The sequence below is a fragment of the Nannobrachium achirus genome, assembly GCF_963921795.1.
Source record: "Nannobrachium achirus genome assembly, chromosome: 19".
Taxonomy (NCBI): domain Eukaryota; kingdom Metazoa; phylum Chordata; class Actinopteri; order Myctophiformes; family Myctophidae; genus Nannobrachium; species Nannobrachium achirus.
In genome coordinates this window covers 6,730,313-6,748,369 of record NC_137826.1, presented here as the reverse complement: position 1 = coordinate 6,748,369, position 18,057 = coordinate 6,730,313, and the positions used below count along the sequence as shown (strand labels likewise).

Genomic DNA, 18,057 nt, shown 5'->3' with positions numbered 1-18,057 from the left:
AAAGGTGACATTACTTTGAAAGAAAAAGCTGACTTTAACTGAACCACCTAGACTTGGACTAAAAGCACCAAAAAACTTCATTAGGACTTCAGCATAGTCTCCTTCAGTGTTGTCAGAGTCGTTTTTTCCTCCCCAAATGACTAATCCCAAGAACCTGACTGCTAGTATCACCACTTCACCAGACAATTCTTTCATAGACACCAACCTTGTTAAGTCCAAGACGACAATAGTTTTTGAAGATATATCCACTTACAACATAAGATAAATCAGTTTCTGTAGTGGAGGCTCTGCTGTCACAAGCTTACCTAACCAACCAATCCTTGCTCACGGATTAATCCGCCTGCCAGAAACCAGACAATGATGACGTTACCCGAGGAGAAATCTCACTCCCATAATGTCCAATCAGTGAAAGGTGCATGTATCCATGCATTTTCACAAAACACTTTCATGCCTGATTTATACTTAGTTGTGTGCTCCGAGATTTGCCGATCTATGAGCTTGTAGATCGGCTATGATGAGCAAACCTTGTATAAGTCAGGCACTACAGTTTCCAACTTTCCATCCATGCAGGCTAGGTCCGATCTTCATCATGTGAGTCCTGTGTATGTTCAGTATTGTGTATACTGCATCGACTAGACTCATTCGGTAGCCAAATGTCCATCTGTACACGGTTCATCGTTTTTGAGGGCATGAAAACACTTGTCTATGAACAGGTATTGTTGTTAGCAGGGAGTGAAGGTCCATACCTCCTTCAAAGACTTCTCATTTCCTTTTTTGTACATCAAAGTGATTATTATCAACAATGGGTTTGCATTGTTATAAATTTATTGTTTTTTAATTTCAAAAGCAGAGGTTAATGTTTTTGGAAGAAAATGGAATAAAATGTCATCTGATGCTGAGCTGCGACCATTCTTCTTTGGAGATTACTCTGTGAAGTGCTTTGAAAAAAAGGCAATTTGAAATGAAGACTCGTTCTGAAACATGTCTGGGTTTTGATGAAATAATCTTAAGTTTACCAGCTATCACAGTTCAACTCTGTTCTGACAAAATAATGAGAATGGCCCCAGTGTTCTTTCTATGGCTGGCAGACAGGAAAAGATTGAGACAAGAAAACAATGGTTCAATTGAATGTTTATTGATAATTAAACCTTTCAAAGAACATATGACAAATGTCAATTTAAAACAAAATAAGATCGCTGTTCACTGTCATTCACACAAGTTTTTGTGAAATTGGGGGCGGGGGGTTGTACGTTGTACCGGCAACCGATCCTGAAGCCAGGTTAGTCAACTGAAATGAGGGCCTACCGGTGTGCTCTTAAGCAAGGCACTTATCCCCCAAAGTGGCCCGAGGGCAAGAATATGGAAACTTAACCCACTCCCCCCCACCCCCTTATCTACATGTCCTGTGTCCAGCTCTGGCTTCGGTGGGCCTGGCCTGGTACCTCTGACTTGGCCACCCTAGATGTAGGATGTGCTGTCAACGACCAGTGGCGGCATGGCTAAGAGAGACGGGCCAAAAAAGGTGTGGTGTGTGTGTGCGCATGGGGGTATGAAGGGGTTTGTATTTTAAAAAATAAAATAAAAAAATATCACATCCTGTTAAAGATGTTTCAAGATACATGGCTGCTTGTGTGTGTGTGTGTTAAAATGTGCTCACACATTTTGTGTTTAATTGAGAATGTGTTCAGTGGGGGGGGGGGGGGTTGGATGTTGAAGTGTACGGGGTTACTGTGTGTGGTCTGAGAGTGGTTACCTTAGTGGGGTACACCCCCATCGTCCACAGCAAGTTTTCAGGCCTAACGCTGTTGTGTTCCCCAACATCCCACGCTACAGGGTTGCGTGTGGCGAGCGTCCAGGGCTTTAGGGCTCAGTTAGGCTCTCTCCCTCCCCACTCTTAGCTGTAATAATCAGCGAGAGGAAGAAGGTGGCTGGAGCGGCAGCAACAACAAAAGGCATGCAAACTAACAGATTTCACATGGAGCAGGAGGAACATCGTGTGAGAAAAATGGAAAAGGAATGCCTAACATGAGGTTTGTAACTTTGTGTAAAGAAAAGATGTGGGAGTACACCGATCAAAATAATGAATACCTTGTGTGTGTGTGTGTGTGTGTGTGTGTGTGTGTGTGTGTGTGTGTGTGTGTGTGTGTGTGTGTGTGTGTGTGTGTGTGTGTGTGTGTGTGTGTGTGTGTGCGCGAGAGAGAGAGAGAGAGAGAACTAGGTGGGGCCGTGTGGAATACATTTTAGCGTGCACTACTAGAATTAGAATATGCCATGTTTTAGTTTGGTTTGCATGTAGACTAGATAGTGAGTGGTGATGAACTACCGTAACTGCGTAGAGGATATCAGTTTTATGATGAAGAGGTGTTATTTCTGTTGAGATCGGAGGGGGGGGCGGGGGGGACTGGGGAGACAGAGGAGACAAAAGTCAAGTCACCAATCCTACTCACTGCTGTTGGGCAGTGGGCACATCGACGGCCGTTGTCTGGCAGACTTCATATATAACAGTAGCAGTCCCTTTCATATCTCTAGGTCAGGTCAATGGCTCTACAGTCTACACGTCTCCTACGCCACTACTCTTGCCTTTAGGTCTTAAACGTGCCACAGCTGAGGCAAACGAGAACCTTGTTGTTCAGAGGATTCACTTTATTTTCAAGAAAGCAGACTTCTTGGCTCTAATGAAGTAAAAGGTGAATTTAGTCCAACAAACGAAACACATTGCAGGGCAAGAGTTTCTAATCTCATGTGTCACTGGTTCTCGACGTCTGGAGAGTACAAATGGAACCAAAGGGACTGTTACAGGTCCATTTGTACACAAGAGTACAATGAACACAGGAATGTTAGATTGGTACACATTTGTATCACATGGGGGTCCTTGAGATTAAAAGGGTTTAGAATCAATCATCACAAATAATGCCTAACTACTGAATTACAAACTCTTTGACAGCAGGCTTTTATCGAGGGAGGCTCAATAAGCGCGCACACACACACACACGCACACACAATGCCACACTGATGTCCTATGAGCAAAGAGGCTATACTGTTCCATTTACACGCAATAGCCAAGACAAGCAGATCGATTGCCAGTTTAAAACAGACCTGCGCAACAACCAGTCCACTCTAAGACCTTAGGTCACTACTCACTGAACTCCAGCTCAAATACTTGTAGGTCAACAAAAGCCATGGAAGATTCAAACACAAAATTATCTTCTAAGATGTTTTCTTACTCTATATAACAGAACGCTGTGTTCTATTAAAAACATTCCTTCAGTTAAAGAAATACAATAAACTACTATATTACCAGTCAGGCTCATATAAAATAAAAACACAAATTTGCATCCTGGTGTGAGTAATGTCTAGACATTCCGTCAGATTCACCAGTGGTTGTGAAAACAGATTTTACAAAAGGTTGTCCCTCATCAATTAAGCCAAAAGGATGTTAACCCACAGAAAACAATTTAGAAAAAAATATAATTATGTTGACATGAGCTCAATCATAGCCTTTAAATCTCAATAACTCATGACATCTTGAATTCACAAATAGGGCAACTAATATCGATGAATTTCTTAGCTATGCTTGATATGGATTACTATACAGATTAATAAAATAATTGTTGTACAATGGTGTCACGTGGGTTTTATGTTCTAAATGTCGAAAAAGTGAATATATATATTCCGCGACCCTGCCCAGAAATATAGGGGTAACAGTTTTTTTTAATTCATTAACTATTCAACCCAAGATCCTTTGTTAGAGGACCAGACAAGTTTTTAGCCAGTATGCAGATTATAAAACAGAAGTAATGTCTTGGGTATCAACTATCAAGGCAGGCTGATAGCATGTTAGTTGTTCACTGCAGTGACCTAGATGGCCAGAGTCTGTTCACAGGCTTCCACCAGGAATTGGTTGCCTTCACAGCACTCCATCCATATACTAGACAACATTCAGGATGGCTTGCATTCAACACATGTATGTTTTCAAAACAATGCCATGTACTCGTGACTACATCCACACACACAGGAAGTAGTGCTGGTCAAGAATCACAAGTCAGTCACCTTTTCTGTCATTAATAATCACTTTAAATTAAAATAAATGGATTCTAGATCAAGGACTACTCCTGCTTTTAGCCAAGACAGCTGAGAGAAACCAAACGCTATATGAGACATGCTCTTTGGCAGTGACACAAACAACCGGGCCATGCAGCGCAATGTGCACAAACCCGTAGGTTTGTTCGCTTATGGTCAGCATTCTCAGCCTTTGATGCCTGATGGGTCTTCGTTACCTCAATATTTACAAGAGCATGAAGGCACTCCTCTGGTGTAGATGAACCATGAAAACCTACAAAGACCAGGTGGAAAATCTGTATACTCAAGAATCTTTTTAACCACATGAACCCTAGCGTACCTATTCTGGGCACGAACATTAGTCCAACAATTCTTCAATCTACAAGCTTAAAAGACGTTGCGTTGTGATGTTGTAGACCAGCTAATATCGGCAAAGACATTTGGCGTGTAAGGAAAAAAGGAGGGGGCCTAGTTTAGACCCGGGGGACTCCGATTAATGAAGTTTATAGGGTTTAGGTGGTTAATTAATTCTGTTCTGCCCATGTTTAACTGCGACAATTTTTACTAATTGGATTGTCACACGAATCTGTGTAGCCCACACATCTGGCAGAACAGTGACTAACGCAAAATGACGGAGTGGATTTCAATCTGATTGATCCCAGCGTAAAACATACAGAGTGATAGATTCTCTGAATCTAGCGATTCAGAGATCTGGGCCAGGCCTGTCTGCTCTCTCAAGTAGAGTATGTGACCATCTACTACATGGGTGCATGCCATCTCTAACACCAACCGTCCCATGAGTCGTTCCCTGAAGCCTCCAGCATTACAAAGAAAGGCCCACTGACTCAATAGCCGTTCACCTCTTCACCTAGCCAACGACCGAGCAAAAGACGCGCTCGTTTAACACTAGTTGTACCAGGCTTTTAGATCATGACCAACCACACTCATCCTGACGCAACCTCTGTCTTTCATCTGTCCGTTAAGAAAATACAAATGCACACACATGCGCGCACACCCACTCATACACACACATCTGCAACATGGTAGGGGGAGGGGTAGGGGGATGTGAGGACTGGTGAGGGGGGACTATCGGTATGGGGGTTCTGGCGTGTGGTGGTAAGAGTATTCGTGGCGCTGCTGGGGCAGGGATTGCCCGTGTGCGGGTGTCTGCTCATACGCTCTGGATGCGGAGGAGTAGCTTCCCGTGGCCGCGTAGGCTCCCGTGGCCGCGTACGCCGACCCGTAGCTCCCCGCGGAGGCGTCGTAGTTCCCCGTGGAGGCCTGCTCGTAGTTCGCCGTGGAGGAGGTGTCGTAGGCCCCGGCCGAGGGGTCGTAGCTGGCCGGCGGCGCGCCGTAGCCCCGCGACGTGGCGTCGCCGTAGCCCCCCGACGAGCCGTAGGAGGCTCCCGACGAGGCGTAGGACACGGGCGGCGCGTAGGTAGTGGAGTCAGTGTAGGTGCCCGGAGGCGCGGGGGCCGCGTGGGTGGAGCCCTGTGTGTTGGCCGGCTGAGCCGGGGGAGGAGGAGGCGGGGGCGGCGGGGGGTTGGTGTAGGCATACTGGAGGTACTGGTACTGCTGCTGGTACTGCTGGTAATTCTGGTACTCCTGCATCTGCTGGTAGTACTCTGCGTAACACCTGGAAGAAAAGTCATGGGGTTTGTCTACTAATCATATTTGACTTAATTTAATGCTTTAACTATTGAAAAATATAGTTTTTTTTTTTTATATATACATCTTTTTAAAAGCGAACATTTGTAACTTAAAATATTTGCTTCTGGTTGGTCCCTGGAACAATTTTGGGGGTCCTTGACATGAAAATGAGAACCTCTGATTTAGAAGAAGTTATTTAGAAGACTTGCACAAATGTTAAAGATTAAAAAAAGAATAGCAGGTCAAGCTTGCAGCGCGGTACTGCGCTGTGAGCTTGTATATCTGCTATTTTTTTAATAGTTAAAGCATAAAATAATGGTTAAAGTGGTTCATATCTAAAGTGACACAGATTTGCGTTCAGGCCTAAATGGGTGAAGGAAATGAAGAACACCACAGAGAGAATCAAAATAGTTCTCACTGGGACTTTTGGCATGTCATCTTCTACAGAGGCCCGAGGGGGGTACATTTCTTCTCTGTACCTTGCAATGGGATCCGACGCTTCAGAGGCAGCGGGTGTGGCGGTGGCGGTGGGGGCCGCGGGGTCCTCGGGGCCGCCGGGTGGCGTGGGCAGCAGGGCGCGGCGCTTGCCGCGTACCGGAGGGACGGACCCCGGGACGGGATCGGGGAGCAGCGGCCCTCTGCTTCCTCGGATCGGGCTGCGGTCGCGGTCGCCCGCCCCTCCTGCCGATCCCACCTTTCTCCCAGCCTGCTGCTCGGCCAGAACCTTAAATTGAAAGGCATTATTTAGACCCGCTGTCTCGGAATAATAAAACATAGCCGTTTCTGTGAACGGACATGTTTTGATGTCTACCCAAATATTCGTATATACATATAAAAACTAGGGCTGTAGTCGATTGCTTGGCCTCCGAGGTGCTGCTTGCATCAATTGAGAACTGCTTATCAACTTCACACTGCACTCTTGGGTCCACCACGGCAATACTACTTTTTAAGTTGATCAGATCTTCATATATGCGTGAACTAATTTCAAGATTTTGCTCTTTGCAACATATCGGCCTCCCGTCTCTCCTTCATCAGGGTTGGGCCCAAACATCCTGTCATCAGTTAGCCTCCAGATAGCACTATGTCATACATAGAAATATATGCCTGCCAAAGGAGCGTCTAATCTATAATTGGACTGTTATGGCAAAGATAACAAAAAAATGTATATAGTTTTTATCCCACGATTTTGTAACCCATTTTCACCCAATGCCAATTGCCTAAACTGTAATCCTATGCTCTGCTCTCCCTCTGCCATGCCTGGGGAGACAACGGACTGACCTCATGCTTCCTTCTATGCATGAGTAGTCCAAGTTGCTTCTTTTCACCTGGGATTTCCCCGGTTTGGACGTAGCGCGTGGAAGGAACACGTTATTCCAACCAGTTCCTTTCCCCTCCATCAGGCGCCCTGGCTGGCCAGGGGGAGGCATTATAGAGACCAGGATTACTGCATGTTTTTGTGAGGGTATCTAGCCTATGAGACACGGGGAGAACATGCAAACTCCACACAGAAAGGCCCTTTCGCCAACCCCACCTGTGGTATAGGCGCTGATGACACGGAGGAGGGAACACGCCCACAGCGTCCCCCGGCGGGAATCGAACCCAGGACCTCCTTGCTGTGAGGCGACAGCTCTACCAACTGCACCACCGTGCCCCCTCATGGCAAACATAACTATGTATGTTTTGGCATTTTTCAATCTCAGCAGAGTTGGCAGTGTCGTTTTAAGTTTGCGTAGCTCATGGTGGGCGCGACAGTTGAATCCACTATCTTTAGTTTCTAAGTTTGCAAATCAAGTAGGTAGGTAGGTTGTGAAATGTTGCTAATCAAAACTCCTGCGAAGTATTCCAATTGTTATTTTTTTGGTATATACGTTTCTCTTTGTTTTACAAGCAAATTGTCACATTTCAGAACACATTTGTGCTGCCTTGTTGGAGGCCTGCGCTTTACAAACCACAAGACTAATAAATACTTAAATACTTCTGGTTCAGCAGCATTAAGTGAACTTATGTCTTATGCATGTGCCAATGCGTCCAAAAAGCACTGTAGCTGAAAACATCCAAGCCTCCATTATCTCAACGTCCAAGTGCTGTTGATGGGGGCGCCCACTGGCCTACTGGTCCAGGCAGGCGCATACCACTTAGGCATTGCCACATAGGCATGGATGCCTGTCGGCGTCGCCGGTTCGATTCCTGATCCGAACGACCTTTGCTGCGTGTCACTCCCCATCATTCACTCCCCCCATTTCCTGTCAGTCTACTGTCCTATCAATAAAGGCTTAAAAGCCCCAAAAGAAAACTTTAAAAAGAAAACGAGCTGAACAAGTTTATATAAAGTGTGAATAGACCTTCTGTCCCTGTTGGAAGAACTTGGCTCTTGCTGCCTCAAACAGGGCTGTGGGGTCCGCCCCTTCTGCCTCCGTGGTGGGGGTGCCTTCCTGAGGGTCCCGGTACACCTGGTCAGCCACAGAACCGTACACCTGGCTGGCCAGAGCGCCATATATGGCTGGGTTGGGCCCTTTGGCCGCAGTGAGGCCCTTCAGGGCGGCGTAGGTGGGGTCAAAGGCTGTGGTGTTGTAGAAGGAGTTGTGAACGCTCTGCTGGACCTGCAGGGACATCGACAGTCCGGTAAGAAAACGGGTAAGTACAAGAGAGACATTTAACACAGGCATTGAAAGCAGGAATTTGTTTTTCGAAAATAGATTCCAAGCTTGTTTTTTCTGAAAGAGATATTCTAAATGTGTCGATGGTATAGAAGAAGGATACGTTTTTTGTTTTTTCATTGACAAGCGTCAACAGTTCTACCAGCAGTGAAACTTGATGTTTGACCATATTAACCCTGGTGTTCCTATTTTGTGTAATTTCAAAAAGATTGAAAAATAGTGCATATAGTCAATCTACAAGCTCAAAGACCAGCTATTTTCCTTAGCACAACATTGTATTAAGGCCAAGTATAAAAAATAGGTTAAGAAATGTCAAAACGAGAACAGGCAGGTGTGCATTAAATCCCAGAACTTTTCTGGACAGTTCCAGGTCTCCAACCTTCTGACTATTCTATGGGAACCCCTGATAAAGTATACCGATATGGGTAGTCCAGCGGCGGCAGCAGCAGCCGCTGCAAGCACGGCAGCCTGGCTCTGGTGATGTTCCAGGGAGGGGGGTGGTCTGGGGAGGAGACCTTCTCTAGGTCCTGAGGAGAAAACACAGTGGACCATTTGCATGAATGTGTGGATTTTTAATAAGTCAAAACACCGCAAGATCAATTATTCATCATTCATTCAATGCAATCATAAATTCACACAGAGATATAAGTAGGGAACCCCTCTGTAATGTAAATACCCTTGTTTGGACTACTAAGCTCCTGGTAATGTGATGTTTTTTACAACGAATGTGACGTTCTGGAAAGACAGAAGGGTGGGACCTTTTTCTTATTTCGATATCAGCTCTACTGTATAACATAGTTTAATGTTGAAAATGAGTGGTATTCATTCCGCTTTGACGTCTACTACTACATGAATGTGATAACAGTATTTTTTTTGCAAATCACGATACTAGAGTTTTAAAAATATAGTTGGGTCATTTAAGTGCCCTACTTCTGCGTTCACTGCCACCTATTGTGGAGGGATACCCAATTCACAAGGCATGGCCTAAAAAGAGACTGTACTGTCCTAATGCTTTTAGAAACACCCATGTTGCTCCCAATAACAGCATCATGGCAGCCACACGTACCGATGTGAACAATGGTGTGAGGGCCCGGTCGGTCAGCACTGCTTTTGCCGTTTTCATTTTATTGCGACCGTAAGGTCGCAGTTTAGTATGAAAACCTCCACCGGCCGTCCGTCCGTCCGTCCGTCACACACGTCACACCTTTGCCCTGCTCAATGTATACGTGTAACGCCTGATACTGAGGTGATGTGTCACTGTGACATCACAGATACTGAGGTGATGTGTCACTGTGACATCACAGGTGAGATCGCAGTGATGTCAGATACTCAGAGCAGGGATCTCCATATTTAGGCATAAACAGGTGACATCACAGTGATGTCAGATACTCAGAGCAGGTATCTCCATATATGGGCATAAAAGGGATTAGTGATGTCAGATACTCAGAGCAGGGATCTCCATATATGGGCATAAAAGGGATTCAGATGGAGATTCAACTTCAATGAGTAACAATGGCAAACTGTCAACTGCCCGTATGTCTTGATAATTGGTAAAACAAACTTTTGGCCTATTTGTGGCTTATCATCACATCCAACCATCTTAAGATACTCAGCTAGTGGGGAATGCTCTCTTCCCTGGTGAGAATTGCCCCTTTATATAGGGCTTGTTTGTGTATTGTATGACATCACGCCACATCATCAGCTGTGGACTCTGTGATGTCATCGTATCTCCATATATGGCCATCTCCGTATATGGAGATATAAGTCGTCCATGCCCAGGTATGGGCTGGTGAGGTCAGACTTTGTGTGATGGGTAGGTTATCTCCATATATGGAGATTCAACATTCCAGGTGTAACTATGGCTGCCCGTATGACGTGAGAGGTGGAGGCTGTGATATTTGTGGAGATAAGCGACCAACGGTCGCTTATCTCCCGATTAGGGAGTCTTACTGGTATTATTCGATGGAGCACACTCACCTCCCATAGCTACTCCCTCAGGAGGGGCCATGCCGGCAGCGATCAGATTGTTGAGGGGCTGGGCCTTGGACAGCTCCACCGACAGCTGCCGCCCTTTGAAGACGGTCCCATTTAGCGCTTCGATGGCCTGAACTGCATCCTCCTTTCTCTCCATGTGCACAAACGCATAACCAGCATTGGAACATAATCTGGCTGCGGGGTAATAGGGATGTTAGCTTGGCACACAATTGGTGAATGTTTGCATTTTCAACAACATGAACCCTCCTAGGCGATCATTCTGAGAAAATAGCAATCTACAAGCCCATGGTGCGCTGTGAGCTTGTAGGTCGGCGTTTTACGGCAAAGAGACTTGGAGTGTTGAGTGGGAAAATGTATTGAGGCTTCTATTGTCAATTAAAAAGATTATATTTGTTACGGCCTGACAATATGAAATATAGTCACCTCCAGTAATTGCCGGATGTAATATAGGGTACTTTGGTATTTGTCTATGAAGCAGTTTGTTATACATGGCTAATATTGGTTAACTTAACATTCTAAAAAGAAATCATAATCATGTTTTAACTCGGTAGCTTGGAATTCATGGAAAATCGTGGTGCTATTTCCCAAATACAGCGGCTTGGCAATTATCTTACGTTAGGTGAACAAGCATGAACATGCAATTATGGTGCAATTATTCTGCTTCAAAATGTTGAACACATAGATGGCAACAGGACACAGGGACTAACCTTTGACTTTGTCGCAGTCCAAAACTCTGCCAAAGGTCTGAAAGAGGCCATGCAGGTCGTCAGCTGTGCACGTTGCGCTCAGGTTCCCCACAAAGACCTTGGTGGAGTTGGGTGGACGTGCACGTGACTCCTCCACCACCAGGGGCCTGCCTCTGTACTCCTTCCCATCAAGATAGCGTATCGCCCTGCCGGAATAACCACCAAAACCAACATCACCACTAGGGCTGTCACGATATGACATTTTACATGACGATTAATTGTCACTCAAATAATTGGCGATTAACGATTTAATTGTGTTTTTGTCATTGACAATTACATTTCTGTTTGGCTTTTAGGCTTTGAAGTTGCACATGGCAGATATGACACAAAATCTAAATACACAAAGAAATTAATTACATATTTGACAACTTACCACTTAAAAAATAACATTGATAGTAGAAATAGCCGATCTACAAGCTCACAACGCGTCGCGATGTGTTGTGAGCTTGTAGATCTGCTATTTCCACTATTTCTGACATTTTTCAACATTCACGATTATGACGATTATGACAAAATAATTGCGATAATGTCAAATAATCACGATTAGACGATTATGTAATAATTGTGACAGCCCTAATCACCACCAGCAGAAATGGTGTTCAAGGCTAACAGTAACAACAGCAGCACACACGTCAGAGGTGTGCTCTGTTATTACATACAACATAGGAACAGGGCGGGTACATGGCTAACCACAATCGCCCAAGGCCTAATACCTTCCCCCTTGCCATGTGTCAACCCTTCAGGGTGATGAAAGAATACTGTAAACTTTACAGTAACATAAAGCTAAGTACCTTTCTGCTGCTCCCTCTCCCTTCACATTGAGAACCAATGCTATAGTTTACACTGTAACTTACAGGAAATTATCATCAAAGTGGGGTTACAGGAGTCCCCAGTGTAAACAACACTTAACACACGTTTTATTATTCGGCTACAACGAATAAGCTTGTATAATAATCTGGCTATTATTTTTGGACAAATCTGGTCTTATGGGCGGTCGCTGGCACAAAATCTTTAAATGGGGGCCCATGGCCTAATGCATATCAATGTGGGGGTCCTTGACATGAAAATGTTTGAGAACGGCTTTTGTATTTGCTGGAACATCTCCCTCAAGGTGACGAGGGCATGCTGCAAACCAGTGGTTCTCAAAGTGGGGTCCAGGGAGCCTCAAGCCTCACGGTTCCTTGTGGACCCTTGTAGATTTTTTAACTCTGAGTGGAACTGATAACTCTGAGAATGGAACCATATGGCCCCGAAATGAAATTACACATTTTGAGAACCGCTGCTGAAAACTTTTACTATTTAAAGTACCTATCGGCTGCCCCCTCCCTTCACAGTGAGAGCGCAGCCACATATCTGGCTCGTAAGGCGGCGTAACACCCCTGCCTATAGCAGCATTACTCCTTTACCTTTGAACCTTCACACTTGAGCAGCTAATGTGAGTGTCAACAAAGTGATGTTCTTCCTGCGTTTAGGTCTGTCCCGTTGGTTAGTGCGTATGATGAACCTGTATTGAACCCTTGAGCTTGTGACCCCACAAAGGCATAATGCATCTTCGATCAGAGACCCAAAGCTCACAGCGCGGCACCGAGTGCCGCGCTGCGAGCTTGTAGATCTGCTATTTTTGAAAAAATCGTGAAAATGTGTGCACATTTTTCAATATATATTTTTCAAAACAGACTTTCTTAACTCAAATATCTGCTTCTGGGGGGTCCCTGGAACAACATATTTTGAGATGGGGGTCTGCGGCCGAATACATGTCATTTTGGGTGTCCTTGACATGAAAAAGTTTGAGAACAGCTGATTTAGAGGAAGGATTTAGAAGTTGGGTCAAAGATATTCAAAGACTTGCACACATTTTCACGATTTTTCAAAAATAGCAGATCTACAAGCTCGCAGCGCGGCACTCGGTGCCGCTTGTATATCTGCTATTTTTCAATAGTTAAAGCATAAAAATAATGGTTAAAGTGGTTCAAATCCAACGCGACTCAGGTGCGTTCCAGGTATTTGAGAGTTAAGATGGAGTGGATGGGGGTCAATGCATCCATCGCGAGATATGTGGACGTACCCTGATGGAGGCATAAGTATAAAAAAGTACCTGTCGGCTGCCCCCTCTCCCTTCACAGTGATGGAGGCATAAGTATAAACTTTACAGTTTTAAAGTACCTGTCGGCTGCCCCCTCTCCCTTCACGGTGATGGAGGCATAAGTATAAACTTTACAGTTTTAAAGTACCTGTCGGCTGCCCCCTCTCCCTTCACAGTGATGGAGGCATAAGTATAAACTTTACAGTTTTAAAGTACCTGTCGGCTGCCCCCTCTCCCTTCAAGGTGATGAAGGCATACTGCCGCAGCAGGGAGCAGGTGCCGATCTCCCCGTAGGGCGCGAAAAGCTTGTTGATCTCCTCGTGAGTCGCATCTAAAGGAAGGTTTCCCACAAACAACTTGACGTTGTCGCTCATCTCTCTCTCTCTGTCACAACCAGACACCTGGAGGGAAGAAGCAGTCACAGACAGGACACATAGGTTAGAGCAGTGGTTCCTAAATGTTTTAGCTCAAGACCCAAAAGACAAATTAGACATTTGCCCGGGAACCCCAAAAAGTCCTTATTTTATTACATTTTTTCCATGGAATTACTTGGATTGTACGGATTTCTTTTGAAAAATGTTAGGATTGTCTTCCTGAAAAGTATTTTTTCCCCCTCATTTATAGATTTACTGTTACTGGTGACTCATACAAATGTGTCCCGACCCAGTGTTTGGGAAACAGTGGGTTAGAGCAGTGGTTCTCTGTGGGCAGATGATTAACTTAATGTGCAAAATTGTTTTCTCACTCAACAGTAAACAAACCAACACAAAGTTTAAGTGTATGCACATTTCTAAAGTGACAATTTAAGGACTTTTTAATACCTAAAATATCAAATTTATCATTGGCCAAATTGTCAAATATTAGGCAGAAATTGAGAAAATGGCCAATCTACGAGGCGTTGTGAGCATGTAGATCTGCTATTTTCACAATAGAACCATGTTATACAAAATGTAATGCCTCAACTCTTAGTGCTCATCAGGGTGGGGGGTCCCCAGTTCAAAGGGACCGTACCCATGTTCCCCAGGTTCTATGTTCCCCAGGTTCTGTAATGTTCCCCACTTTCTTACCACCTAAACCTACCCCTAACCTCACTAAAACTAATGCTGTGAGGTGGGGAACATATAGAGAGGGGAACATAGAACCTGGGGAACATAGGGTGGACCCCGACTCACAGAGGAGGACATTTACCATTAATCTAAAGGCTCCTCGACATTCCACATTACACGTCATTTCCCCGAAGAATATATGGGGCGAAAATGATATGCAGCAATCGCTCTTCATATTCATCGTATTATTTACAACAAAATAAATGTCTAAAGAAAACTTTAAATGCATTTCCTACATGACGAAGCTAGGTTTGTTCATTTCACGTAAACCCAAAGCTAACAAACTTCTAAACGCAGGCAGGTTCAGTAGTAGCGTCGGCATGCTAACAAAACTGGCTAACTATCGGGCTCCCTCCCTTCAGTATCGGTAGCATGCTAACCGGCTAAATGATGCTAACTAACTGACTGGCTCGACGTGCGGGCCATCTTGTATCAACGTCGCAACGTTTGCTAAGCTAACAAAGCTAAAGTTAGCATATTTTTTGTTTCAGTTTTTTTTACCAGCTTCGGTGAACGCAGTTAATAATAAGGATACATACACATTAGTAGGAGGTGTTTATAGAACAGTAGTTGGTCTTAAATTGTTTCTACTTGTCCTCAGAACTAAACTAAAAGCATTTAAACAACAAACAGCTGGCTAACATTCATATCATTCTGTAGTATCTTACCAGCGCGGTGTTCCAGCAGTGTTTCAACTCTCACATCCGGTTCCGCCTTCTCCCTTGGCGTGTGCGGGTTTCCCAACTGGTTTTGGACCTTAAAGGAGTAGTTCACCCCCAAAATGACTTTTTTTCTATTGATTAGTCACGCCATGGAGACTAGAGTTCAATCATATTTTTAGTTTTTTGTCGCATTCCTAAGACAAAAATGTGATAACAATAAATGTACCCCCTTCGTTCCGGACGTTTCGAAACGGGTCCCCATATCCGGAATCAATGGGGGTAAATTTATTCGAATCAAATTTTTGTCTTGACAAAAAACTGAAAATATTATTGAACTCTACATTTGAACAGTCATTTTGGGGGTGAACTACTGCAGAATAGACCTACATTTAGAGTGAACATTTTAACTCAAATATTTGCTTCAATGGGGGTCCCTGGAACAAAATATTTTGAGATGGGGGTCCGCAGCCAAATACATATCATTTTGGCGGTCGTTGATATGAAGTTTTTTCAGGTACCCCCAGAGGCAAGGATTTGAGTTTAAAAATGTTCACTCTAATGTGGGTGGGTCTATTCTGCATCTACCTTAAGGTCTCAGACCCGTTGGCAAACGCGAGGTGTGTGAGCATTATCTTATCATTTTTGCCTTAAAGGAGTAGTTCACCCCAAAATGACTTTCTTTTCTATTGATTAGTCACACCATGGAGACTTGAGTTCAATAATGTTTTTTTTTGTTTTGTTGTTTTTTTGTCGCATTCCTAAGACAAAAAGATACTATAGTAAATCTACCCCCATGTGATTCTGGATGGGGACCCAAATGCATGGGCTAGGATGGGGACCCAAATAAGGCCCTGGATGGGGACCCTAATGCATTTGGGTCAGAAACAATGGGGGTACATTTTGGGTCAAGGGTCAAGTACATTTACCCCATTGATTCTCACACAAATGCATGTGGGCCCCCATTCAGGGCCTTGTATTTTGGGTCCCCATCCAGGCCATTGCATTTGGGTCCCCACTCCCCATCCAGAATCAATGGGGGTAAATTTACTATAATACATTTTTAAAGGAGTAGTTCACCCCCAAAATGACTCTTTTTCTATTGATAAGACTTGAGTTAATTTTTTCCTTCATTCCTAAGTCAAAATGTAAACATATTGGGACCCAAATGCATTACTTACTCCCCATCAGGAATCAATGGGAGTGTGTGTGTGTGTGTGTGTGTGTGTGTGTGTGTGTGTGTGTGTGTGTGTGTGTGTGTGTGTGTGTGTGTGTGTGTGTGTGTGTGTGTGTGTGTGAGAGAGGGAGAGAGAGAGAGAGAGAGAGAGAGAGAGAGAGTATTACTGCTGTTATTGTTATTATTAGTTAGTATCAAATTAATAGTAGGCTCGGAGGCCCCAGTCGCAGACATTGTACAGGTCCTTGAGGCAAGGTTTCCATGAGTGGGAAAAATGGGAACTTACAGTACTTCAACTCGCTTATAATGGAAAACCCTGGGAAAACCTAAACCAGGTTAGATCAGGTGGGACAAGGAGGAGGGGCCTAAAGTAACACACGGAGACGTCTCAAAGTTTACAACTTCGAGTCATGACAGGACAGGCTAAAGTCTCTGAATAGTTGGAGTACTTTTTGCCATATTAAACCTGAAGACACTCAAACAAGCCCAAAGTATATTATGATAATCAGCTCTCCACACGCATCAAGAGGACACTCGAGGAGGCGAAGAGGTATGCGACTCAGTTCTCTGCTCGGACAGTCGGTCTACTCTAGTTCTTAGACTTTAAGAGGATGATGCAGAAATGTACAGTAGCCTACACGAGGAATCATTCTGTTAAAAGTATTTGTAGTTTTTTTTGCGAGATTTATGGCCGAACCAAGATTTCGGCGCACAAGAACAAGAGTTTTTACGCACTGCGTGCCAGAAGTTGTGTCTTTGAATAAAATGTGTGTTTTTTTTGCTCGGAAGGTTTTACACCAATATCTCCTGATTGCTTGCTTCACCGCATAACATGCAAATGCTTGCTTTTCTTTCCCCCTCCGTTCATATTGCATTCTGTGTGAATATATTGGTGCCTGGTTTCCAGCATCAGTTTTATGCTTCTGCTCACCATGTCTGAACTTGTCTCAATCCTAGCCAGAGTCTGCCAGAGCCAGACCCTAGAGATTTATTATACATGTGTGTGCGTGTTAGTAGCCTACAGTACAGTGAGTGGAATTGTGTGGAATTCTGGGCACAATTTCAACACATTACAATGGCTTCCCCAATTGTTATTATTAAACAATAATAACGTTTTCATACATGACATTAATCTCTCAATAACAGACTGATGCTACTCAGAGAAAAGGAACAAAACAGAGAGGGTGCTGTCTGTCCCTTTTCTTTGACAAAGGTTTGCCAGATTGACATGACATTGTCTCTTTTAAGGGCCCCAGACACAGAAAGACAGCCCAGGGCGGGCCCCTGTAAACGATCCCAACTCCCACTGTTCTTACACCAGTGTGTACACATGTCAGTCTCCTGCAAGATGATCATCTGAATTTGTGGTTATTACGTCTGCGTGTGCCCTTCCTACTGCCTTCATTACATAATAAGTGCTTGTGAGCATAAGTGCATTTAAATATGTGTTTCGGTATGCTACAGAAAAGTAACAACCACGTATATGTGTTTGTTTGTGTGCTGCCACACAGATGGCACAGCAGGAGGAGCCTCTGTACGACTTCCCGGAGCCGTTCGAGGAGAGTAAAAGGGTACCTCAGAGGGGACGGGGGTCCCTCAGGAGTATTAGCGTTTTGGATCGTCTCCTGCTTACAGTTCCAGTGTGGCTACAGCTGTCCATCAACCCTGCTACTGCCCTGCACATTCTACAGAGAGAGCCGCCCGGGGTCAGGGTCATAGTAGGCCTAGCATTATTGACTGCTTTTTAACCAGTGAAAAATAGCAGATATACAAGCTCACAGCGCGGCACCGAGTGCCGCGCTGCGAGCTTGTAGATCTGCTATTTTTTTTTAAAGTCGTGAAAATGTGTGCAATTCTTTGAATATATGTATTTTTAAAGCGAACGTCTGTAACTAAAATTTTGCCTCTGGGTGGTCCCTGGAACT

General features: G+C 44.4%; 1 protein-coding gene across 1 annotated transcript; it reads right to left on the bottom strand.

Annotated features, from left to right (window-relative positions):
• Positions 1 to 1,125: 1,125 nt before the first annotated feature.
• On the bottom strand, positions 1,126 to 14,991 carry rbm14a (RNA binding motif protein 14a). The gene is made up of 8 exons (XM_080749109.1): positions 14,965 to 14,991; positions 13,407 to 13,591; positions 11,069 to 11,253; positions 10,344 to 10,535; positions 8,784 to 8,893; positions 8,052 to 8,309; positions 6,189 to 6,433; positions 1,126 to 5,695 (listed from the first exon to the last, which is right to left on the bottom strand). Exons 2-8 carry the CDS (start codon positions 13,562 to 13,564, stop codon positions 5,146 to 5,148), a joined length of 1,698 nt encoding a protein of 565 aa, XP_080605235.1. The 5' UTR covers positions 13,565 to 13,591; positions 14,965 to 14,991; the 3' UTR covers positions 1,126 to 5,145.
• Positions 14,992 to 18,057: the final 3,066 nt, after the last annotated feature.